This window comes from Rhinoderma darwinii, unplaced genomic scaffold (assembly GCF_050947455.1).
Source record: "Rhinoderma darwinii isolate aRhiDar2 unplaced genomic scaffold, aRhiDar2.hap1 Scaffold_540, whole genome shotgun sequence".
NCBI classification, from domain to species: domain Eukaryota; kingdom Metazoa; phylum Chordata; class Amphibia; order Anura; family Rhinodermatidae; genus Rhinoderma; species Rhinoderma darwinii.
Genome location: NW_027464090.1, coordinates 9,900 through 37,853, shown reverse-complemented (window position 1 = coordinate 37,853; position 27,954 = coordinate 9,900). Strand labels below are relative to the sequence as shown.

The following is a 27,954-nucleotide window of genomic DNA, read 5'->3' as shown; positions in this document are numbered from 1 at the left end:
ATTTTATTCCCATGAGACAATGTGAAGATTTACAATAAAGTCATGAAGGGTCACATGTACAGAGGACCATCCCGGGAAGCACATGGAGATGTACAGTAAAACAGCACACGGCATTGAGGTTGTTCATACAAAAACAGCTTCCATAGGAAGAAATGACCAATATACAAGATATCGAGACTTGTGCGTAGAAAACGGGACGATCCCGAGAAATGAAACGTCAAGCTTATCAGATGTCGTGGTTCTGAGTATTGCGTTCTCTTATATACGGGCGAGCAGCTGCTTTGTATTATTATTCTGCTGCATTATGAGGTCTGCAGGTTACAGAAGTTAAACCTCCTGGATCCTCACCCAAGACACAAGGTCAAGTCATCGAGCGCCGACTCCAGAGCGTCACCAAATCCCCGCTCATCAACTAACGGAACACAAACCTTGTATCAACACCCTGAAATCTATCAAAGTGAATGAAAAGGATCCTGAGCCCCATCATTACTGTACGGATAGAATCACCAGCCAGGACGCCCAGCACCCGGGAGCGCGTTCCTCTAGGTCATTCTACAATTGGCGCATTGATACGAGGTTCATGTTCGGTGCTTTATTAGAAGGCATTCTGTGACATTACGCTCAGTCATGGGCAGGTTTTTTAGTTTACAATCTTTAAAGTTCAGTATGTTGAAATTAAACTAAATTTAAAAAAATAAAACCAACTCTTAAGACATAAAATAAAGTGCAGAAGGGGCCACTCCAGTACCACATGCGTGTGCGTGGACACAAGGCGGCAATCTGGGCGGTCTGCAGCCTCGGAGTTGGCCGTTTGGTCCATCACCAGAAATCTCCCAGACTCAAGAACATGGGTAACACCGGGCCCAGTGGGTAAACACTTCGCCCTCTGCCAGATTCTCGGCCCTCTCCGGGTCATTTTTAACGCCCTGTTTGCTGAGTGGTGGCGCTTGTCAAGGTAAAAACCTGAAGAAAACTATCCCAGAGCTGCGGCCTCCGGCTCATTGTCCTCGACCTGCTCTGTGGTAAATCGTCTGTCTGTTGGATATGGCGGCAACTTACAATCCTTAGTCTTTATGACATCTACTGAATCACGAGTTGCTAAACGTTCCCTTTAATATTCACATCATTGGTAGCAGCACGGATATAACGTGAGACACATTAGAGACGGAGGCCGCTTTACACATCATCTCATCATTGATATATGAGTTATTGAGTCCATTGCCTTGGAGTCATTGTTGGGAGTCTCCAGCAGTTTCTATTATTTCACCTTCGGGAAGGTTCAGTCCCCTGATTGTCACTTAGTGGAGGCCGTGTGTCCGAGGAGCATGAGACCCGTGTATTCCGCTAGTATTAGGAGCTCCGCAGCCATTTGTTCCCACCATCCATCCAGTAGCAGCTTTGGTGTGGAGAGATAAATGGAGACTCGGCTCAGCTTTGTGCGTTTAAACAGCATGAATAATCCCCTCATTGATGCTCCACGTTACTGAGCCCCCATCAGAGGAGATGTCCTGGGGTCCACACCATGGCCCCATCTCCCAGTCATCTGGAGGATAATCAGGAATGAGAGAAAAGTGATTGTCTGACATTGGTTCATCCTTTACCTGAATGGAGTTTGTTGTGTGCGCCTCGGGCCACACATCTCTGCTGGAATTACAGGCTAATGAGGCTTTCTCTGAACTCATCTGTATATTGATTGTGTCAGCTCGTTCCTTTCACATTTCATCAGAGTTTTTCTTATCCACCCAGCAGGTCACAGTCATTCCCACAATCTAGTGACCAAAACGTCGAGATATCATCACCAACCCATTGATGACATCCATATATCTTCGTATTGCAGACCTCCCCCTCTAGTGCTTATTGCTTCATATTCCATATCTAACCTGACTGTACACAGCATGAAATGACAACTTTATGTGGACTACAGGGCCGTAATGCCACCGGAGCTCCAGGAACAGCATCCCTCATAGACCAGCACCCCAACTGATCCCACAGTACGGCTACTATGGTCCAAAGACTTGTCTTCAGCCACTAATAGCCTTCCTATGAATAGTTATCCCTCTCTGTACTCATCGCATGGTGACCGGATGCCAAGAATACTCCACCTGACCTCCTGCGCTACTGTCAATATATGACAATCTTTCTATTTCACGATTCCAGGATTTCTCGGTGCTCAAACCATTGCTTAACATAAACCTCCATCCCGAAGAATGATTAAATAGAAGGCCAAATAACCTCCTCAAAAATGTGCAGTTCCAATGTCTTTAGTGGGAAACCAACAGCCGAGTGAGGAATCAGCTCCATGTAAAAAAACAACCATGAATTCCCTGCTCCCCCAGAAAGCTGTAGATTTAGTGTATCATATGGAAGATCCACTCAATGGAGAGGACCACCCACCATGAAGACCTCTTCATGGTCACCTTGTGAAGACCTCACCATTTCCTCATCATGTGTGTGGAAACCTATAGACATTCACGCCACATCACTGGGGATAAATGTGAAGATTCAGCATTAGGATTTCTTCTCCATTTAAACCTGAAGCAACATTTTGGTCTGTGGATTTTTATATTACGTAGAGGATTTGAGTGGCCACCATTGTGAAGCTCAGGTGACAGTCACTTGGACCTCTTTAGAATTGTCCATTGGAGCTCCGTACACAGCTGAGGTACCAGTTACACCCTGTATCCAGAAGTACCCTGTATATATTACACTGTTCTATTGCTATAATAAGACTGCAGCACTAAGAGATATCTATGTAAACACAGCACACGTGAAACCCAAAACGAGATGCTTGGAATGAGTCCATAGAGGAAGCCCTGTCCTACGCTTCTGCTGTGCCATGCCTGATCAATTGACTTCTGCTGAGGAACCCAGTCTCAAGCAGAGGGTCCTTTCTCCGTGTTCAGCCCCCCATATCTTGTGGCTTATTGACAGTCAGTCTTCTCCTATGGTAGACTTCATCACAAGTGCATTCTGGGTCCCAATGTGTTGATGAGATGAGCCCTCATGATTTGGATGCTCGTTAAGATCTTCTTTTGATGTCCTATTAATGAGATGCCAAGTCTCCTGATGTCACTGTGGAAACAGAGTCCAGAAGTTATTAATGTCTTCATAGATATCACTTCATGAACAGTATCTCCTAGTCAACCATGGTCGTCAATGCCCTCAACACCGAAAAATTAAGACCACCCTACACCACTAGCAGCCATATGGTGTCCAAGCCCATGATATGGTCAGGATCTCATTACAGCACGGAGGGTCTCCGGGGCTAAACAACATTTTATAGAATATAGAGCCCGGCACTCCAAAGTATAATATATCATCTCCGTGTAACATGACCTCCATCAGATAGGAATAAATAATACATAAATAATACAGCCAATTATCTCACTCCGTGAATGACGAGATTATGGCTCCACTGAGGTTATTATCAATGAACGTTACTTCATACATATTGGGAATGTATTGATACGGATAAGAATAGACTCGCGCTACTCGTGTCGCATATGCCAGCGTCCGGTCTATCCATTATCAATCCGGTAAGACCCCCATGTACTTGTTTATGTGTAGGGTTTGTCGTCGTGTTAGTTTATTCTGGTCATTGGATATGGGGCACATTTTGTCTGTATACTTGTAACCGGGCTTTCATTACCGATATGTATGAAGTAACGCTCATTCATAAAAACCCCAGCGGAGCCATATGCTCGTCATTGAGTAGAGGAGCCATATACTCATCATTCAGTAGAGGAGCCATATAGTCGTCATTCAGTAGAGGAGCCATATAGTCGTCATTCAGTAGAGGAGCCATATACTCGTCATTCAGTAGAGGAGCCATATACGCGTCATTGAGTAGAGGAGCCATATACTCGTCATTCAGTAGAGGAGCCATATACTCATCATTCAGTAGAGGAGCCATATACTCGTCATTCAGTAGAGGAGCCATATACTCGTCATTCAGTAGAGGAGCCATATACTCGTCATTCAGTAGAGGAGCCATATACTCGTCATTCAGTAGAGGAGCCATATACGCATCATTCAGTAGAGGAGATAATTGTATCATTGTTTTTTCGATATGGTAAAGAGCATATTATATTAAGATGTATTATTATCTGATGAACGTCCTGTTACACTCATATGTTCAATTATACTGTGGATTGTTTGAAATATATTGAAATTACAAAAGCAGAATATATGAGTGCCGAGTCCTATATTCTATATCCTTATGGAGTGGAATCCTACTTGTTCACCACAAAAAAACGGAGTGCCGTGTAACTTTGTAATGATAAATGCCATTTTAGCCTATCATGTAAATGCAAATGATAAAGCTGCATGAATCTCCGTGTAATTACTCCATGTGTAAGTGGCCCCCACACTACATATCCGTGTACTCACTTTATATTCATCCTCATGACCATCCCTAGCGAGCGGTATCCACCCATTAAAAAGTTGTCCTTGTATTGGCCCAACTTAATAGAGTCCAGCCAGTCATCCACTGTAGCACAGCTGGCAAAATCAAACAATCCTCTGTCCAGTCGTGGGTGGGTGAATCTGGAAGCAGAAAAGAAGTCCGTTGTATTCTGGAGCTGCTTTCAGTACAATGCACCAGTCACAACTCGAGGAGGAAGAGCAGAGCAGAAGGACTCTCAGCTGTGAGAGTAAATAGGAATTCTGTTTATGGCTAAATGGTAATCCTGCCTGTGATGATAATGAGCTGATACTGAGAAGTGATCTCTACAGAACAGGAAGAATCAGTGTACTCTAAATGGTGGTTGTGTGTTACCTATATATAGGTGTTACCTGTCAGTGTAATCCTGCTTTTGATAATAATAACTGCTGAGAAGTGATCACTACAGAACAGGAAGGATCAGTCTATTATGAATGGTGGATCCAGTGTTCTCTATATATAGGTGTTACCTGTCAGTATAATCCTGCCTGGGATGATAATGAGATGATGCTGAGAAGTGATCTCTACAGAACAGGAAGGATCAGTCTATTATGAATGGTGGATCCTTTATCTATATATAGGTGTTACCTGTCAGTGTAATCCTGCCTGTGATGATAATGTCTGCTGAGGAGTGATCTATACAGAACAGGAAGGGTCAGTCTATTATGAATGGTGGATCCTGTGTTATCTATATATAGGTGTTACCTGTCAGTGTAATCCTGCCTGTGATGATAATGACTACTGAGAAGTGATCTTTACAGAACAGGAAGGATTAGTTTATTTCATGAATGGTGGATCCTGTGTTCTCTATATATAGTTGTTACCTGTCAGTGTAATCCTACATGTGATGATAATGTCTGCTGAGAAGTGATCTCTACAGAACAGGAAGGATCAGTCTATTGTGAGGTTCATTGATCAGTATGAAATCTACAAGAATTCAGGATTAATTTTTGAAATAAATATAGTGACTTAAAATAAAATAAAAATAAATATATTTAATATAAAATCCTGATTTGAACAATAAGCCATTCTGTATTGAAATAATTACCTGAACAAAGCGTCATGTATGATTCAGGTGGGGACGGGGTCTGGCACTAAGGTGGACTCTTTCACCCCACTGTCAATGACACTGCGCTATAGGTCCAGGTGCCTCACTCTCGCCTACCAGTAACCACATGAGGTGTGATATATACCGGACCTCGCCTTCCCTCTCACCACTTATGTGTCCGCATTTTAATAAAGCTTTGATGTTGTGACTCTATTCGTCCCACTCCCCACCTATCATGACTGCCTGTAAAGCCTTATTGGTCTTGTTATATATAAGTATGTGGGAATGTGGTATATAGTGTAGGGTCACCTGTGCTGTATGTTATACTGTCGTGCTATGTACCATGAGGGTGACTATTTATTGTGTCTTGTGTCGTAGCTTGCACTGTGTGTATGATGATTGATAATAAAGTATTTTCAATGTATTTACTGTCCTCATTTCTGTATTTTTACCTTAGGTGAATAGGAGAAATTCTACAGTGTCCCTTGTACCTGTTGAGAGTGGAGCTCAGCTTCAGGTGCTCTTGGTTACGGATAAGTTTGTCCAGAATACTGACAATTAGGGAGAAGCGAGGCCTCTCATTGCGGTCCCTCTGCCAGCAGTCCAGCATGAGTTGGTGTAATGCTGTTGGGCAGCCCATAGGTGCGGGCAGGCGATACCCTTCTTCAACTGAATTTATCACCTGAAACGAGTGAAAGTAACCGGCTGTAGTATCTCTTGCAGCATCTTACCATTTCCTTACAATCCCCCTAAGCACTGAGGAAGGGCAGATGGTAAAACAGGGAATCACACAGGCATTCCTGGGCCCCCACGAATAACAATAGGTCAGACGATAAAACTGCATTGGATCATGTTCAGGTCCATGTGCTCCTAACACTCATCATTGCCCCAGTCTCTGCCATAGTCAGTGATAAACATGAGACTTATGTGACAGATTCCACGTGCCGTGACACGACTGCAGCCACTTTCCAGTGTGACGTCTCTTCTGCTCCACATAATCTCCTCCTGTCTACATCTGTCCATTAAATGACATCACTTCTTGTCTTAGTGACCACAAAGTCTCATCTCCTCAAATACTGGACTGTGCCGGTGACAGACGATGAGTTACAGAGAAGCTGTGGAGAGAACAGGGAAGGAGGCGCCATCCATGAAGCCAGAACAGCTAGAAGAGATGGTTTCCATTCCTGGGCTAAGTTGGGTGGCTAGAGGAATGGATTTAAGGAAAAGAATGCAGAGCTGGTTCTGTGCGCAGAGTCAGGGGGTTTTGTAAGTGGAGTTTTTGTGGATAATGATGTCACTAAACCTTTGGAAGGTGCCGCGGTTCTAGACCTTGACTAAAACGTTAGGACTAAACGGTTGGATCACTCACGTCCAACACCTACTTGTCACCTTTATTGTACTTCCTTTTCCACAAAATGTATGTTTACAATGAACTTGACAGACCCTTCCCATTCTTTAAATTCGTGCAGCGGACACAACATGCACAGGCGGCATACACACACACACACACACACACACACACACACACACACACACATACACACACACATACATACACACACACATACATACACACACACATACATACACACACACACATACACACACACATACATACATACATACATCTCGATTGGTCATGTTCCAGTAGGGCCTCTCTCCGTAAGCCAGGACCTCCCACATTACAACGCCGTAGCTCCACACATCACTAGCAGAGGAGAACGTGCGGTAGGTGATGGCTTCTGGTGCCGTCCAGCGAATAGGGATTTTTCCTCCCTAGAATGAGACAATAGTCGTGTCATCTTGGATCATATTTTCCAAAGTGAAGTAAATTAAATTGCCTTGTACAGTCGCTGCGCACTGAGTTCCAATTTATTTAATTATCATTTTTGGAAAAATACAATTAAGATGTCCCCCGGAAACCTACTACAAGGTGCAGAGCAGGAGATGTTGATTTGAACCTCTCTAGTTATTTTGTGAACCCTGGAATTATCCTTGTTACCTACTCAAATGGATTCACTCTGTCGTGGGTTCCGATGTTGGATCTTTACAACATTTACCATTTTCATATGATTGGAAAATAGAAACAATTTGAATATCTTCACCCGTCTGATGTCCTTACAAATCTAGATATGAATGTCTGATTGACTATTATAATTGGACTTTACATGATCAAATCTTCTATGTGTATTATTATAGGAAATCCTTTTGCACCACGAACAGACCATGAAAACAGCTCCCTCCTCCTTGTCCTGTTAGGATTCCTTAGTAGAAAATCAGGACTAATATATTTAACAAGCACCAATTGTCCCTGTCTGTAGTATAAATATATCTGTGCTATGCAATGTAAATAGACAAAACTGATCAGAGAAAAATGGACCAGAAAACAATGGACCAGAGAACATAATGTGAACAGAGAACAATGTGATCAGAGAATAAGAGTTCAGAGAGCAAGGGACCATAAAACAATGTGACAAGATAACAGTGACCGGAGTACAATGTCCCCGCACAATGATGTGACCACCAGAGAGAACAATGGACCAGAGAACCATCTGACTAGAACAGAATGGACTAGAGAACAATCTGGATAATGAAGCCAGAATACAATATAACCAGAGAAAAATGGACTAAAGAACAATGTGACTAGAGAACAATAGAATAGAGAACAATGTGACCAGAGTACAATGAGATCAGGGAACTATGTGACTATTGTACAATGGACCAGAGAACAGTGGATTAAAAAAAACCACAATGCAACCAGAGAATAATGGGACCAGAGAACATTGGAGAAAACAACGTGATCAGAGAACAATGTGATGACAGTACAAAGGACTAGAGAACAACGTGACCATAGCATAATGAAACGTAACATGACAAAGTGACCAGAATTCAAAGGACTTAAGAACAACATGACTAGAGAATATTGGACATAAAAACAATGTGACCAGAGAATAATGTGAACAGAGAACAATGAAAAAAAATAAATTGATCAGAGAACAAAGTAAATAGAGTTCAATGGACTTGAGAACAATGTGACCAGAGAACAACATGACAAGAGAACAACGTGACCAGAGAACAGTATGAGCAGAGAACAGTATAAGCAGAGAACAGTATGAGCAGAGAACAGTATGAGCAGAGAACAGTATGAGCAGAGAACAGTATGAGCAGAGAACAGTATAAGCAGAGAACAGTATGAGCAGAGAACAGTATGAGCAGAGAACAGTATGAGCAGAGAACAGTATGAGCAGAGAACAGTATGAGCAGAGAACAGTGTGGCCAGAGAACAATGTGACCAGAGAACAGTATGAGCAGAGAACAGTATGAGCAGAGAACAGTATGAGCAGAGAACAGTATGAGCAGAGAACAGTATGAGCAGAGAACAACGCTACCAGAGAACAACGTGACCAGAGAACAGTATGAGCAGAGGACAGTATGAGCAGAGAACAATGTGAATAGAGAACAATGTGACCAGAGAACAATGGGACCAGAGAACAATGGGACCAGAGAACAATATGAGTAGAGAACAACGTGACCAGAGAACAGTATGAGCAGAGAACAGTATGAGCAGAGAACAATGTGAATAGAGAACAATGTGACCAGAGAACAATGGGACCAGAGAACAATGGGACCAGAGAACAATATGAGTAGAGAACAATGTGACCAGAGAACAATGTGACCAGAGAACATTGTGACCAGAGAACAGTATGAGCAGAAAACAATATGACAAGAGAAAATTATGACCAGAGAACAATGCGACCAGAGGACAGTATGGGCAGAGAAAAATGTGACCAGAGAACAACGTGACCATAGAACAATGAGACCAAAGTACAATGTTATCAGAGAACAATGTTATCAGAGAACAGTATGAGCAGAAAACAGTATGAGCAGAAAACAGTATGACCAGAGAACAACGTGACCACGAACAACGTGACCAAGAACAACGTGACCAGAGAACAACGTGACCACGAACAACGTGACCACAAACAACGTGACCAGAGAACAACGTGACCAGAGAACAACGTGACCAGAGAACAACGTGACCAGAGAAAAATGTGAACAGAGAAAAATGTGACCAGAGAACAGTATGAGAAGAGAACAATATGAGCAGAGAACAGTATGAGCAGAGAACAGTATGAGCAGAGAACAATATGACCACGAACAACGTGACCAAGAACAACGTGACCAGAGAACAACGTGACCAGAGAACAACGTGACCAAGAACAATGTGACCAGAGAACAACGTGACCAGAGAACAACGTGACCAGAGAACAACGTGATCAGAGAAAAATGCGAACAGAGAAAAATGTGACCAGAGAACAGTATGAGCAGAGAACAATATGAGCAGAGAACAGTATAAGCAGAGAACAATATGAGCAGAGAACAGTATGAGCAGAGAACAGTATGAGCAGAGAACAATATGACCAGAGAACAATATGACCAGAGAACAGTATGAGCAGAGAACAATATGAGCAGAGAACAGTATAAGCAGAGAACAATATGAGCAGAGAACAGTATGAGCAGAGAACAGTATGAGCAGAGAACAATATGAGCAGAGAACAATATGAGCAGAAAACAGTATGAGCAGAGAACAATGCGACCAGAGAACAATGCGACCAGAGAATAATGCAACCAGAGAATAATGGGACCAGAGAACATTGGAGAAAACAACGTGATCAGAGAACAATGTGATGACAGTACAAAGGACTAGAGAACAACGTGACCATAGCATAATGAAACGTAACATAATATGACAAGAGAACAAAGTGACCAGAATTCAAAGGACTTAAGAACAACATGACTAGAGAATATTGGACATAGAAAACAATGTGACCAGAGAATAATGTGAACAGAGAACAATGGAAAAAAAAAATTGATCAGGGAACAAAGTAACTAGAGTTCAATGGACTTGAGAACAATGTGACCAGAGAACAACATGACCAGAGAACAACGTGAACAGAGAACAACGTGACCAGAGAACAGTATGAGCAGAGAACAGTATGAGCAGAGAACAGTATGAGCAGAGAACAGTATGAGCAGAGAACAGTATGAGCAGAGAACAGTATGAGCAGAGAACAGTATGAGCAGAGAACAATGTGAATAGAGAACAATGTGACCAGAGAACAATGGGACCAGAGAACAATGGGACCAGAGAACAATGTGACCAGAGAACAATGTGACCAGAGAACAGTATGAGCAGAGAACAGTATGAGCAGAGAACAATGTGACCAGAGAACAATGGGACCAGAGAACAATGGGACCAGAGAACAATGTGACCAGAGAACAATGTGACCAGAGAACATTGTGACCAGAGAACATTGTGACCAGAGAACAGTATGAGCAGAAAACAATGCGACCAGAGGACAGTATGAGCAGAGAAAAATGTGACCAGAGAACAACGTGACCAAAGAACAATGTTATCAGAGAACAGTATGAGCAGAAAACAGTATGACCAGAGAACAACGTGACCAAGAACAACGTGACCAGAGAACAACGTGACCAGAGAACAACGTGACCAGAGAACAACGTGACCAAGAACAACGTGACCAAGAACAACGTGACCAAGAACAACGTGACCAGTGAACAACATGACCAAGAACAACGTGACCAGAGAACAACGTGACCAGAAAACAACGTGACCAAGAACAACGTGACCAGAGATAAATGCGAACAGAGAAAAATGTGACCAGAGAACAGTATGAGCAGAGAACAATATGAGCAGAGAACAATATGAGCAGAGAACAGTATGAGCAGAGAACAATATGAGCAGAGAACAGTATGAGCAGAGAACAGTATGAGCAGAGAACAATGTTATCAGAGAACAGTATGAGCAGAGAACAATATGAGCAGAGAACAATATGAGCAGAGAACAATATGAGCAGAGAACAATATGAGCAGAGAACAATATGAGCAGAGAACAATATGAGCAGAGAACAATGCGACCAGAGAACAATGCGACCAGAGAACAATGCGACCAGAGAACAATGCGACCAGAGAACAATGCGACCAGAGAACAATTAAACACAAATGACTGACTATGAGACTAGAAAAAGGCAGAAATTGTAAGATCGTCCACGGCGCGGTCTCAAGGTTTGTATTTACCACTTGTGAGACATTTTGGTTTACACTTTTTCTTAATATAATAAAAAACTGAAACCTTCCAATTGATATGTTCCCCATATACAGTAAATACACAGTTCACATAGAATCAAAAGGGGCAGCAGATTGACTCCTCATTCCGACTTGTAGCCACCCATGTAGTTATCTCACCGTCGTTGTGTATGCGGCATCAGGGTCGTCCTCCAGGATCCGAGACAATCCAAAGTCTGAAACTTTACACACCAGGTTGCTGTTTACTAGAATGTTACGAGCTGCTAAGTCTCTGTGAACGTAGCCCAAATCAGAAAGATATTTCATTCCGGAGGCAATTCCCCTTAACATGCTGACCAGCTGGATTATAGTGAAGTGGCCGTCACGACTCTGGAATAAATACACGTATCACAGTCTCCACATGTAACATCATCTTCCTGCAGCTCTCACCATAATAATCTACTGTATAATAATATAATATGATAAGCCGGAGCGTGCCCCAGAACACATCAATGTCCAGCCATAGGCCCAGGGTCTCCTCACTAAGGTAAATGAATGATAAATCCTACCCTGAGCTGTTCTCACTATCCACGTACCCTCAGAAATGTATCCAGAGAACCATTCTCCATATATTCTGTCACAATCATCGTTAATTTGCCTGTAAAACACAAGAGGATAAAGGTGAACGTATGGGGGTTGCTGCATTTCAGCGCTTGTAACTGACCATAAGTGACAGAAAAGGGGCAACTCCGCTCTGAATACTTGTAAGGAGCGGCGGATTATACGGCTCTCCTGATGAAGGTCTCGTGTCACACTATTGCTGTCACCTTCTTCATATGGAATTATACAGTTGTATCCTGCCCCATTATTATATCTCATTACAATGTACCAAAGTTGCCTTCTGTTATACTGTATAAGTTCCCATTAAAAGGTACACTATATGGAGAAAAGTATGTGCCCCCCTCTCATCATTGTTTCCCCCATCCCCCCCCCCCCTCCCCGGTGTATAACATCCGGCACTCGCCCTGCGGTCACGTTACAGACATTAGTGGTAGAACGGGTTGGGGTAAAGAGTTCAGTGACCCCCACGTGTTCCCCCTGTAATAGGACGTCACCGGGGGAACACGTCATTTCTGGAAATGTCTCTCCTCCCAGATCTTCCACCATCACCTGTGACTGATATTACTGTAAACTGGAAGAAACTGCAGCAACTCGGCCACGAAGTGCAGACCACGTAAAGTGACAGAGTGGGGGGCCGAGTGCTGAGGAGCAAGTGCAGAAAAGTCACCTAAACTACACTGACTCCATAACTGCAGACCTTCACTGGTATTAACATCCGCACTGTGCCCGGGAGCTTCATGGCACGGGGGCCGAACATCACCCAGCACAATGCCAAGCGTCAGATAGAGGGGGGTAAAGCAGCCGCCACTGGACTCTGGAGCAGCGTGTTATGCGGAGTGACGCTTCTCTATCTGACGTGTTCTGTGGAGTGACGCTTCTCTATCTGGGGGTCTGATGAAGGGTCTGGGTTTGGTGATGCCAGGAGAACGTTATCCGCCGGTCTGCATTGTGCCAGCTGTAAAATTTGGTGGGGAGGGGTAATGCGGGTGCTTTCCAGGGGTCGGCCCCTTAGTTCAAGTGAGGGGTTAATTCTTCAGCACACGAGACATTCTCAACAATAGTCATTTCCAACTTTGTGGGAACAGTTTGGGGTTCAGTCTTAAAGACAAGGCTGGTTGGTTGGTTGGCTGGTTGGTTGGTTGGTGTGCTGGTTGGTTGGTTGGTTTGTGGGCTGGTTGGTTGGTTGGTTGGTTGGTTGGCTGGCTGGTTGGTTGGGGGAATTTGGGGTGGAGGAAATTGACTGGCCGCACAGAGTCCTGACCTCAACCCCATCCAACACCTTTGGGGGTGAACTAGAATTGAGATTCTGAGCCCGGCCCCCTCCTCCAACATCAGTGTCTGACCTCACAAATGATCTACTGGATGAAGGGGCCAAAATTCCCACAGACCCCAAAGTCTTGTAGAAAACCCCCGAATAGTGGAAGCAATTGGGGGGGGGGGGAACTCCATGTTAATGTCTATGGATTTATAATGGGATGTCATAAAAGCTCTTGGAGGTGGAATGTGGAGGGGTCACATACTTTTCTCATTATAGTGTAGCAACATCCTGAAGGTCTCCCGTTGTCACGTCCCAATATTACCCTATTATATCCAGATATCATTCTGCTATTTCCCATTTCAATATATGACTCCCACATTATTCTCATCAATAAAACATGGCAGGAATAACATTGTGTTACTTACTCCTGGTCACCACACCCTCCAAATGAATGACATTTGGGTGGTCAAACTGGGCCATGATGCTGGCCTCGCTGAGGAAGTCTCGTCTCTGCTTCTCATTATAGCCGACTTTTAGGGTCTTGATTGCGACAGGGACCTCACGTTTCCCAGGTATCTTTAAGCGACCATAGCAAACTTCTCCAAACTCCCCTAGAAAGACCGAGAAGAGACATGGCCCATGATGTTGATATGAGACAGGACAGGCAGCAGAGATCTGGGAAGGTCAAGTGGACGGAGACAATCCACCCGGACCCAAACATCATGTGACTATAAAGGATCACGGACAACAGATCTAATGTGAGTATTACCGACGGGGACGGAGAAGAGGCGTGAATCTTTCATTACGGTCATTCATGAGGTGGTCACCACTGACACGTTCTCTCGGAGGATGACGGACGCATGGAAACTTTCTTTAGGGATTATGGTTTTAGGTGAACTCGGGAAGTCACTTATTAGGTTCAAAATGATACAAACCAGAACCAATTATCTTTTCAATCTTGATCCTAGAAGCTTCGATCTCTCTAGCAAAATCCCGGACAGCCTGGCAGGGATCCTCATACGTGTGGGGGTCAACATAGACCTTAGACTCCGCCAAGGTGACTGTAAGACAAAGACGACTCGAGAGCCCATCACAAAAGCCGATCCCTTTATCTAAGTGTTAGGAAGTCAACTACTCCACCCAGCAGCCACCATTGTTCCCTTCCTCCGAGACCTCAGAAACCTGGAGTTGTAATAACGTTTTAATTGTCCCAATTCCTCCTCGACCCATTAATATCACGGTACAAACCGGCGTGAATTTCATTTCAAAGCATTTTTCTATCTTGTTCTAGAAATTACAGCAGAAGTGGAGAAACATTAATTCCTCTTTTGCTTATAATTCCTCAGCAGGATAATAAGTTCCAGCATTAAAGGCAACAATGACATGAACAGATCTCCTGCTCCTCCTGATCATCTCTCATCTCCTGCTCCTCCTGATCATCTCCTGCTCCGCCTGATCATCTCTCATCTCCTGATCATCTTTCATCTCCTGATCATCTCTCATCTCCTGCTCCTCCTGATCATCTCCTGCTCCTCCTGATCATCTCTCATCTCCTGATCATCTTTCATCTCCTGATCATCTCTCATCTCCTGCTCCTCCTGATCATCTCTCATCTCCTGATCATCTCTCATCTCCTGCTCCACCTGATCATCTCTCATCTCCTGCTCCTCCTGATCATCTCTCATCTCCTGCTCCTTCTGATCATCTCTCATCTCCTGCTCCTCCTGATCATGACTTCAACTTACTCTGTCCATTCTGATAATGCATTTTCTCCTCATCAGAGTCCTGGAAAGCCTTGCTGTATCCACAGTGTCTGCAGGATGGAAAAAGACACAAAATAAGAGACAGATGAGACAGCCCCCGAGGACCTAAGACAGACGAGACAGCCCCCGAGGACAGGAAATAGATGAGACAGCCCCCGAACATAGGAGACAGATGAGACAGCCCCCAAGGACAGGGTATAGATGAGACAGTGCTCAAAGACAGGAGACAGATAAGACAGCCCCAGAAGATAGGAGACAGGTGAGACAGCCACCGAGTACAGGAGACAGGTGAGACAGCCCACAAAGACAGGAGACAGATGAGACAGCCCCCAAGGACAGGAGACAGATGAGACAGCCCCCAAGGACAGGAGACAGATGAGACAGCCCCCAAGGACAGGAGACAGATGAGACAGCCCCCAAGGACAGGAGACAGATGAGACAGCCCCCAAGGACAGGAGACAGATGAGACAGCTCCCAAAGATAGGAGACAGATGAGACAGCCCCAGAAGATAGGAAATAGATAAGACAGCCCCCGAACATAGGAGACAGATGAGACAGCCCCCAAGGACAGGAGACAGATGAGACAGCCCCAGAGGACAGGAAACAGATGAGACAGCCCCCAAGGATAGGAGACAGATGAGACAGTCCCCGAGGACAGGAGACAGATGAGACAGCCCCCAAAGATAAATGACAGATGTGACAGCATCCCAAAATTTATGGCAGATATGACAGCACACAACGATAGGAGACAGATGTAAAAACACTCAAAAAAGCTCATAAGTATATTAAATAGAAAGCAGATAGAGATAAAAGCTGAAAATAATGAGCAGTCACCAGAAAACATACAAGAAAACTCATAGTTCACTATCTCACCTTTTCTTGCAGATTATCACAGTGAGGAGAACAATGAGTCCGGAAATTAATGTCAAACAAATCCAAACAATTGTCATGGTGTCGTATCTGAGGGCCACTAAGACAAAACAAATAGACAACAACTTATAGCTAAAGTACTAAACTTCAACATCAGCTACACAATGTACACAGTATACAGTATCTCAGATATTATCAGCATGTTACAGTATATCAGAGGGGCAGAGCTCAAGACAGGACAGATATGAAGTATAATGATCATATATCAGCATGTTACAGTATATCAGAGGGGCAGAGCTCAGGACAGGACAGATATGAGGTATAATGATCATATATCAGCATGTTACAGTATATCAGAGGAGCAGAGCTCAGGACAGGACAGATATGGAGTATAATGATCATATATCAGCATGTTACAGTATATCAGAGGGGCAGAGCTCAGGACAGGACAGATATGGAGTATAATGATCATATATCGGCATGTTACAGTATATCAGAGGAGCAGAGCTCAGGACAGGACAGATATGAAGTATAATGATCATATATCAGCAGGTTACAGTATATCAGAGGGGCAGAGCTCAGTACAGGACAGATATGAAGTATATTGATCATATATCAGCATGTTACAGTATATCAGAGGAGCAGAGCTCAGGACAGGACAGATATGGAGTATAATGATCATATATCAGCATGTTACAGTATATCAGAGGGGCAGAGCTCAGGACAGGACAGATATGAAGTATAATGATCATATATCAGCATGTTACAGTATATCAGAGGAGCAGAGCTCAGGACAGGACAGATATGAAGTATAATGATCATATATCAGCATGTTACAGTATATCAGAGGAGCAGAGCTCAGGACAGGACAGATATGAAGTATAATGATCATATATCAGCATGTTACAGTATATCAGAGGGGCAGAGCTCAGGACAGGACAGATATGGAGTATAATGATCATATATCAGCATGTTACAGTATATCAGAGGGGCAGAGCTCAGGACAGGGCAGATATGAAGTATAATGATCATATATCAGCATGTTACAGTATATCAGAGGGGCAGAGCTCAGGACAGGGCAGATATGAAGTATAATGATCATATATCAGCATGTTACAGTATATCAGAGGGGCAGAGCCCAGGACAGGACAGATATGAAGTATAATGATCATATATCAGCATGTTACAGTATATCAGAGGGGCAGAGCTCAGGACAGGGCAGATATGGAGTATAATGATCATATATCAGCATGTTACAGTATATCAGAGGAGCAGAGCTCAGGACAGGGCAGATATGGAGCATAATGATGATATATTAGCATGTTACAGTATATCAGAGGAGCAGAGCTCAGGACAGGACAGATATGGAGTATAATGATCATATATCAGCATGTTACAGTATATCAGAGGAGCAGAGCTCAGGACAGGACAGATATGAAGTATAATGATCATATATCAGCATGTTACAGTATATCAGAGGAGCAGAGCTCAGGACAGGACAGATATGGAGTATAATGATCATATATCAGCATGTTACAGTATATCAGAGGAGCAGAGCTCAGGACAGGACAGATATGGAGTATAATGATCATATATCAGCATGTTACAGTATATCAGAGGAGCAGAGATCAGGACAGGACAGATATGGAGTATAATTATCATATATCAGCATGTTACAGTATATCAGAGGAGCAGAGCTCAGGACAGGACAGATATGAGGTATAATGATCATATATCAGCATGTTACAGTATATCAGAGGGGCAGAGCTCAGGACAGGGCAGATATGGAGTATAATGATCATATATCAGCATGTTACAGTATATCAGAGGAGCAGAGCTCAGGACAGGACAGATATGAGGTATAATGATCATATATCAGCATGTTACAGTATATCAGAGGAGCAGAGCTCAGGACAGGACAGATATGGAGTATAATGATCATATATCAGCATGTTACAGTATATCAGAGGAGCAGAGCTCAGGACAGGACAGATATGAAGTATAATGATCATATATCCGCATGTTACAGTATATCAGAGGAGCAGAGCTCAGGACAGGACAGATATGAGGTATAATGATCATATATCAGCATGTTACAGTATATCAGAGGGGCAGAGCTCAGGACAGGATAGATATGGAGTATAATGATCATATATCAGCATGTTACAGTATATCAGAGGAGCAGAGCTCAGGACAGGGCAGATATGGAGTATAATGATCATATATCAGCATGTTACAGTATATCAGAGGGGCAGAGCTCAGGACAGGGCAGATATGGAGTATAATGATCATATATCAGCATGTTACAGTATATCAGAGGAGCAGAGATCAGGACAGGACAGATATGAAGTATAATGATCATATATCAGCATGTTACAGTATATCAGAGGAGCAGAGCTCAGGACAGGACAGATATGGAGTATAATGATCATATATCAGCATGTTACAGTATATCAGAGGAGCAGAGATCAGGACAGGACAGATATGAAGTATAATGATCATATATCAGCATGTTACAGTATATCAGAGGAGCAGAGCTCAGGACAGGACAGATATGGAGTATAATGATCATATATCAGCATGTTACAGTATATCAGAGGGGCAGAGCTCAGGACAGGACAGATATGAAGTATAATGATCATATATCAGCATGTTACGGTATATCAGAGGAGCAGAGCTCAGGACAGGGCAGATATGAAGTATAATGATCATATATATGCATGTTACAGTATATCAGAGGGGCAGAGCTCAGGACAGGGCAGATATGAAGTATAATGATCATATATATGCATGTTACAGTATATCAGAGGGGCAGAGCTCAGTACAGGACAGATATGAAGTATAATGATCATATATCAGCATGTTACGGTATATCAGAGGAGCAGAGCTCAGGACAGGGCAGATATGAAGTATAATGATCATATATATGCATGTTACAGTATATCAGAGGGGCAGAGCTCAGGACAGGACAGATATGAAGTATAATGATCATATATCCGCATGTTACAGTATATCAGAGGAGCAGAGCTCAGGACAGGACAGATATGGAGTATAATGATCATATATCAGCATGTTACAGTATATCAGAGGGGCAGAGATCAGGACAGGACAGATATGAAGTATAATGATCATATATCAGCATGTTACAGTATATCAGAGGAGCAGAGCTCAGGACAGGACAGATATGGAGTATAATGATCATATATCAGCAGGTTACAGTATATCAGAGGGGCAGAGCTCAGTACAGGACAGATATGAAGTATATTGATCATATATCAGCATGTTACAGTATATCAGAGGAGCAGAGCTCAGGACAGGACAGATATGGAGTATAATGATCATATATCAGCAGGTTACAGTATATCAGAGGGGCAGAGCTCAGTACAGGACAGATATGAAGTATATTGATCATATATCAGCATGTTACAGTATATCAGAGGAGCAGAGCTCAGGACAGGACAGATATGGAGTATAATGATCATATATCAGCATGTTACAGTATATCAGAGGGGCAGAGCTCAGGACAGGACAGATATGGAGTATAATGATCATATATCCGCATGTTACAGTATATCAGAGGAGCAGAGATCAGGACAGGACAGATATGAAGTATAATGATCATATATCAGCATGTTACAGTATATCAGAGGAGCAGAGCTCAGGACAGGACAGATATGGAGTATAATGATCATATATCAGCAGGTTACAGTATATCAGAGGGGCAGAGCTCAGTACAGGACAGATATGAAGTATAATGATCATATATCAGCATGTTACAGTATATCAGAGGAGCAGAGCTCAGGACAGGGCAGATATGAAGTATAATGATCATATATCAGCATGTTACAGTATATCAGAGGGGCAGAGCTCAGGACAGGGCAGATATGAAGTATAATTATCATATATCAGCATGTTACAGTATATCAGAGGGGCAGAGCTCAGGACAGGACAGATATGAAGTATAATGATCATATATCCGCATGTTACAGTATATCAGAGGAGCAGAGCTCAGGACAGGACAGATATGGAGTATAATGATCATATATCAGCATGTTACAGTATATCAGAGGGGCAGAGATCAGGACAGGACAGATATGAAGTATAATGATCATATATCAGCATGTTACAGTATATCAGAGGAGCAGAGCTCAGGACAGGACAGATATGGAGTATAATGATCATATATCAGCAGGTTACAGTATATCAGAGGGGCAGAGCTCAGTACAGGACAGATATGAAGTATAATGATCATATATCAGCATGTTACAGTATATCAGAGGAGCAGAGCTCAGGACAGGGCAGATATGAGGTATAATGATCATATATCAGCATGTTACAGTATATCAGAGGAGCAGAGCTCAGGACAGGACAGATATGGAGTATAATGATCATATATCAGCATGTTACAGTATATCAGAGGGGCAGAGCTCAGGACAGGACAGATATGGAGTATAATGATCATATATCCGCATGTTACAGTATATCAGAGGAACAGAGCTCAGGACAGGACAGATATGAGGTATAATGATCATATATCAGCATGTTACAGTATATTAGAGGAGCAGAGCTCAGGACAGGATAGATATGGAGTATAATGATCATATATCAGCATGTTACAGTATATCAGAGGGGCAGAGCTCAGGACAGGGCAGATATGGAGTATAATGATCATATATCAGCATGTTACAGTATATCAGAGGGGCAGAGCTCAGGACAGGGCAGATATGAAGTATAATGATCATATATCAGCATGTTACAGTATATCAGAGGGGCAGAGCTCAGGACAGGACAGATATGAGGTATAATGATCATATATCAGCATGTTACAGTATATCAGAGGGGCAGAGCTCAGGACAGGATAGATATGATATAATACTGAGAAGATTATTATGGGGATAACACACATACCGGTCTAGTGTTGGAATACTTCTATATCTAAGCTGTATATACCTGTACCTTACAGTCAATAATGTACATCATGTAGCATGTGATTTAACGTTTATGTCCCAGTCTGAACAGTTACTTACTTCCTTTACTCGTCTCCACCTCTACAGTTTGGCTAAACCTGCCACATCCAGCTGAAGTCCGAGCCCTGACCTGGAAGACATAGCGAGTGGAGGGCTGGAGTCCGGTCACCACAGCTCGCGTGTCCTTAGCCTTGAGTGTAGAATAGCTCTGCATTTCCTTGTCCTGGGAGTCAAAATCCAATCATTGTCATGATTATAAAACACGATGCACATAATGCGGGGAAGATTCCCGGCCACTCAACCACCACTGTGTCCGTCACCTCTTCAGGTAGAACATGTCAACAGTCCTGCACTGGTCTGCCAGTTCTGTTTCTAATTGTAATGACTTTACCAGCACGACCTTGGATACATCAGGACTACTGGAGGACTATTTGCAGACCACAGATGGCGAGGACGATCCTCTGTCCCACAACCGAGGATCACACTCCACCTCATATAATTACAGCATTTCTCTACTCCACGCTTACCACCTGTATACTACACAATGGCGCAGGCAAGGTGCGCTCCGGGTCTACCTAATGTTTCTCAAATGAACACATTTTCTATTCTATGTCATATTTCCCCCATTTTGGATTATGGAAGCTGAAATAAGAACATTTGGCAATTAATGAAATGACAGCTAAGAAATAGTAGAACGTGTATCTGGCTATGGGAAGCTGCCAACAAGCTATTGGGCATGGGCGCTGGTATCCCCAGTCAATGTCCATGCTCATGTTTGTAAATAATATAAAGTAACAGAGGATGGACGACTGAGAAGAGACATCAGTCCATGCAGTTCAGCCTCTGCTCCTGGGAGAAGACAAGTCCTCATCTTAGGGGAAAAATTCCTTCCCGACTACAAATTTGTCAATCAAAATAAATCCCCGGATCAATTACCAAATCCGGTATTCTAGCAACTAAAACTTGTAATATTATGATTTGCAAGAGCTGCATCCAGTCCCCTGTAAGAATCTATCACTGAATCAGCCGTAGGATGGGGTATAAAATGTCGAGTAAATATGTCAAAAACTGCTTAACGTATCTATAGAGTAATGAACAGCTGGAACTAGTCACCTTCTCAAAGTATTTGATCTCATATTCCAAGATGATGCCGTTGGGCTGGTCGGGTTCTTGCCATATCAGGGTAACGCTATTCTCAGCCGTCTTCTCTTTACGAATGACCACAACCTGAGAAGGGGCTGACAGATGACAGATGCTTTTATAGGAACATTCATTTACTCTACTACATAAAGTGCCTTGTGGATTTATTATATAATCACTTCATTGACAATGACTATTTGCCCTCAATGACTCTTGGTCACACCTTCCAATAATCTCCTCTCTCTTCTGATTCTGCTGCTCAATGGCATCTCTCTCTCCATGAGTTCTATCATTCCATAACTCGTCTCCCTCAGACACTCCTCTCCTTCCATAATGTCTCTTCCTCAGAAACTACTCTCCTTCCATGACTTCCCTCCCTCAGACACTCCTCTCCTTTTATGACTCCTCTCCATTAGACACTCCCCTTCTTCCATGACGCCTTTACATCCATAACTTCTATCATTCTAAGACTCCTCTCCCTCAGACACTTCTCTTCTTCCATGACTTCTCTCCCTAAGACACTTCTCTTCTTCCATGACTCCTCTTCCTCAGACACTTCTCTCCTTCAATGACTTCTCTCCCTCAGACACTTCTCTTCTTCCATGACTTTTCTCCCTCAGACACTCCTCTCCTTCCATGACTCCTCTCCCTCAGACACTCCTTTTCTTCTCTGACTTCTCTTCCTCTAACACTCCTCTTCTTCCATGTCTTGTCTCCCTCAGACACTCCTCTCCTTCCATGACTCCTCTTCCTCAGACACTCCTCTCCTTCCATGACTCCTCTCCCTCAGACACTCCTCTCCTTTCATGACTTATCTTCCTCAGACACTCTTCTTCTTCTATGACTCCTGTCCCTCAGACACTTTTCTTCTATGACTTCTCTCCCTCAGACACTCCTCTCCTTCCATGACTTCTCTCCTTTCCTTTCCTTTCCTTTCCTTCCATGACTTCTCTCCCTCAGACACTACTCTTCTTCCATGACTCCTCTCCCTCAGATACTACTCTTCTTCCATGACTCCTCTCCCTCAGATACTACTCTATTTCCAAGACTCCTGTCCCTCAGACACTACTCTCCTTCCATGACTCCTCTCCCTCAGACACTACTCTTTTTACAAGACTCCTCTCCCTCAGACACTACTCTTTTTCCATGACTCCTCTCCATCAGACACTCCTCTTCTTCTAAGTCTTCTCTTTCTTAGACACTCCTCTCCTTCGATGACTCCTCCCCCTCAGACCATTCTCTTCTTCCATGACTCCTCTCCCTCAGACACTCCTCTCTTTCCAAGACTCCACTCCCTCAGACACTCCTCTCTTTCCATGACTCCTTGCCCTTTATTACATCTTCATTATTTAAAGAAACTCATTATTAGTATTTCCTTTCTTATGTAAGAACTTTCTATCCTTGTTAATAATCATGATTTTAGGGCTTGTGTTCTGTTCTGGCGTTTAGGTCTATAGTATCACCTACTTTTCTAGACTTTGAATGCTTAGATCTTGAGGTTCTCTCCTTCTCTCTATTAGCCTTTTCTTCTGTTTTCAGTGGTATGTCTTCCTAGTGTTTTTGAAGGCCTCTTGTAGGCTCTGACTGACCACACTTAATAAATGGGGGTTCTGGTAATGTTCCCTATTTGGATGTTTTAACTCCTCATTATCACATAAATATATTTCTTTGAATTTTTACTCTTAGTTCCGAATAAACGACCATTTCAGACACAATGAAGTCCCCGGAATTGATGTGTGTGCTTCAAACTTAGCAACCTACACACTGATAACCCAGAACATGAAAAGCACTGACTGGGGAAGTGAATAACATTGGTTGTCTTGTTACAAGGCACCCATCAGGGGGTGGTATATATATCGGGCACAAAGTGAACAGCCAGTTCTTGAAGTTGATGCTGGAAGCAGGAAAAGTGATGATCTGAGTGACTAAAAACACTTTTACATGGGCCAATGATCGAGCCAAACGAGCGTTCATCAACTGATCGAATCGTTCATGCAGCACAAAATATCATCGTTGTCGGCAACGCATCTTCTCCCTGTGTAAACAACGACCTGCTCCTGACATGATGGAGATGGATGGTGACAAGCGGTCGTGGTAACCGGTCCCCATACATTACTGATCGTAGCTCCTTGTGAAACGAGCAAACGAGCGCCGATCAATGAGATATCTCGTTAATTGGTAATAGTTTTTAGGGCCCAAATTGACCCATGTAAAAGGACCCTAAGACACGGACCAAATTGTGATGTCCAGATGACTGTGTCATTTCCAGAACAACGGGTCTTATGGGGTTCTCCCGGTCTTTTAGGATGTTCCCGGTCTTGTGGGGTGTAATGCCCCCACCACACTGCAGGATAACGCCCCCACCACACTGCAGGATAACGCCCCCACCACACTGCGGGATAACGCCCCCGCCGCACTGCAGGATAACGCCCCCGCCACGCTGCAGGATAACGCCCCCGCCACACTGCAGGATAACGCCCCCTCCACACTGCAGGATAACGCCCCCGCCACACTGCAGGATAACGCCCCCGCCGCACTGCAGGATAACGCCCCCGCCACACTGCAGGATAACGCCCCCTCCACACTGCAGGATAACGCCCCCTCCACACTGCGGGATAACGCCCCCGCCACACTACAGGATAACGCCCCCGCCACACTAAGGGATAACGCCCCCGCCACACTGCAGGATAACGCCCCGCCGTACTGCAGGATAACGCCCCCGCCACACTGCAGGATAACGCCCCCGCCACGCTGCAGGATAACGCCCCCGCCACACTGCAGGATAACGCCCCCTCCACACTGCAGGATAACGCCCCCGCCACACTGCAGGATAACGCCCCCGCCGCACTGCAGGATAACGCCCCCGCCACACTGCAGGATAACGCCCCCTCCACACTGCAGGATAACGCCCCCTCCACACTGCGGGATAACGCCCCCGCCACACTACAGGATAACGCCACCACCACACTAAGGGATAACGCCCCCGCCGTACTGCAGGATAACGCCCCCTCCACACTGCGAGATAATGCCCCCGCCACACTACGGGATAACGCCCCCGCCACACTACGGGATAACGCCCCCGCCGCACTGCAGGATAACGCCCCCGCCGTACTGCAGGATAATGCCCCCGCCACACTGCAGGATAACGCCCCCGCCGTACTGCAGGATAACGCCCCCTCCACACTGCGAGATAATGCCCCCGCCACACTGCAGGATAACGCCCCCGCGACGCTGCAGGATAACGCCCCCGCCACGCTGCAGGATAATGCCCCCGCCACACTGCAGGATAACGCCCCCGCCACGCTGCAGGATAACGCCCCCGCCACGCTGCAGGATAACGCCCCCTCCACACTGCAGGATAATGTCCCCGCCACACTGCAGGATAACGCCCCCGCCGTACTGCAGGATAATGCCCCCGCCACACTGCAGGATAACGCCCCCGCCACACTGCAGGATAACGCCCCCGCCGTACTGCAAACATTGTCCAGGAATGATGAGGAACATGACAAAGACGTCTCCAAATTCCCCAGATCTCAGTCCGACCAATTATCTGTGGGATGTGCTGGAGAAACGTCCGATCTGAGGAGGCCGGACCCCACACCTTACAGGATCAGCTACCAGAGACCACGAGACCACTGGAACCTCCAGACGTCTTGTGGAGTACATGACGACGGGTCAGGGCTGTGCGGGGGCACGAGGGCGACTACACAATATTAGGCTGGTGGTTTTAATGTTTTGGCTGATCAGTGTATCAATGTAAAAGCATAAAGTCATCTTGGTATTTAGACGAGCACCACTGAGGATGATGATGATACTAATGATTCTTACACGGTGACACCGCAGAACATCATGGCCGCAGTTGAAGAACTCACAAGTTTTGCGTCGGTTCCTACCTGCCTGGTTCGTGGTTATATTCACAGTTGAGAACATCCGTTGCTCCAAGCTAAAGTCGGACACCCCGTTGACGGCCTCCACCCAGAAGGTGTAGTTCATGTGGGCTTGGAGATTTGCCACTGTAAGTGAGGTCTTTGCGAGGCTCATCTGCTGGGGGGTGTATCGCACACCTCCCCCACAAGGCTCACATTGACCCGCATCCCAAGCACAGCGCCGGCAAATGACATTGTACGTAACATCTCTGCGCCCACCTGTATCCCTCGGTGGGCTCCAATCTAAGGTTATGGTGGTGCCATTAACACTGGAGATCAGATTGATTGGAGCAGAAGGGGGACCTAGCAGGGAAAACACAGGGTTAAGATTACACACAACCCCTGAGGATTATCCAGCAGTAATGCTTCATGTGAGGGGTCCATATGTAGGGGGCAGTATCGTCCTGTCCATGGGATTGTTAATATCTTATGAATAATCTGAGTGGTTTTATGTCTCTTCATATTCCAGTCACTCCCTATTGATGCAATGTGCCCCCCACGGCTGACATATAAAGCCCTGTTCACATCACGTTTCTCCCTACGTTTCGCTTACACAGCGGGAAAGGTCTTAACGTGAACACTAAATGTGTCTATAGGGCTCCATGGTGGCCTCAGTCTGTCCGGTATACAGTGTGTGAGTATATTGCAATAAAAAGGTATGGAATAGTGTAGTAGACGGTCCTTCCATCCCACCCGATCCCACAAAAAAAGTACACCCCTGCGGTAGATGTTTTTTACATGGGAGTATCTGGGTGATGTCTGGGACTGCAGGGCATGGGTCACAGGCTGATGGGCACACGTGTCTGGGCTTTGTAATAGCGTCATTATATGGGGACGGATCCGTTACACGGAGGTCTACAGCATTTCCACCATTACTACATCTTCACGTACATGCAATAATTACGCCACTTGTATAAAGATGTCACAGAGTCCCTAACCCCGCTGTGCCCATATAAATGCTACAAGTTCACTACGTTCTCATTTCTGGCCTCGATTTTAGAATATTTAGGACATGTGGCAACTAGAGATCATGCAGTGCGGATATAGAGGAGAATGGGCTTTCCATACGTTGGCTCCACATTGTCCCATCTGAGGTGGAGAGTCCCACGTTCACCCAACAGCCACTCATGACTGCTTCTTTGTAGGGTTGGCGGACGCCTCTCCTGGACTCATTTCCTCTAATGTGGCAGAATCTGGGTAGAGGGAAAGCCCCGATAGTTCCTCCTACATCTTGGGGAAACTTGATCTCCCCCCCCCCCCGAATCCCTATAGCAGCTGCATGGGCCGCGTCCTTGAAGTGTAAGCCTTAATATTATCACGTGTGGTTATACCGGGGAGAGATTCAATGAAGGACCTCTTAGTTTCAGGTGGGACGAGGGCACATGGCACTACTTATCTGGAGGTCTCCTCTTCTGTCCAGTAACCAAACCTTCTCAGATCCCATTTCTGGTTGTGTTTTGCTTTAAGAACTGAAGAACTTGAAGCTAAAGATGCTGAAACCCCGACGATTCCCTACCCAGCAGCCGTACTATAGAGAATACAAAGTTCTCCGCAGAACGGCCGCCTCACCCCTTCCTGATGTGCCTCGTGTAAGGAGTTCTGGTATTAGACTCACGTGTGCAGGCCGTAGAGGGGGGATCGGTGGAGCAGCGGTAATAGTTGGTATCACATTCACAAATCTGGGAGGCCAAGGTGTCCGAAAGACTAAATGGTGGGCACTTTGAGCATAGCTGGTCTCCAGGTGACGACTTGTAGTATCCAAGATCACAGGCTGCAAAATAAAACAAAGGCCAAGTCCACATTATAAGAGTCATAGACCTGGACCCGTCCCAC

The 27,954-nt window shown here is 44.6% G+C and overlaps 1 protein-coding gene across 1 annotated transcript; it reads right to left on the bottom strand.

Moving 5' to 3' along the window:
• Nucleotides 1-27,923, bottom strand: LOC142722924 (ephrin type-A receptor 8-like). The gene is made up of 14 exons (XM_075848912.1): nt 27,737-27,923; nt 26,089-26,424; nt 22,169-22,293; nt 21,116-21,278; nt 16,092-16,188; nt 15,201-15,268; nt 14,391-14,516; nt 13,881-14,066; nt 12,173-12,234; nt 11,757-11,966; nt 7,116-7,265; nt 5,981-6,171; nt 4,390-4,545; nt 1-3,072 (listed from the first exon to the last, which is right to left on the bottom strand). The coding sequence occupies exons 1-14, from the start codon at nt 27,921-27,923 to the stop codon at nt 2,958-2,960; spliced, it is 2,172 nt and encodes a 723-aa protein (XP_075705027.1). The 3' UTR covers nt 1-2,957.
• Nucleotides 27,924-27,954: the final 31 nt, after the last annotated feature.

Coding starts and splice junctions, on each gene's coding strand:
- LOC142722924 (XM_075848912.1), bottom strand. CDS start 27,923: ATGTGGACTTGGCCTTTGTTTTATTTTGCAGCCTGTGATCTTGGATAC. Junction 22,294..26,088: donor TATAACCACGAACCAGGCAG/GTAGGAACCGAC, acceptor GTCATCTGTCAG/CCCCTTCTCAGGTTGTGGTC. Junction 14,067..14,390: donor TGAAAAGATAATTGGTTCTG/GTTTGTATCATT, acceptor CGGTCTTTCTAG/GGGAGTTTGGAGAAGTTTGC.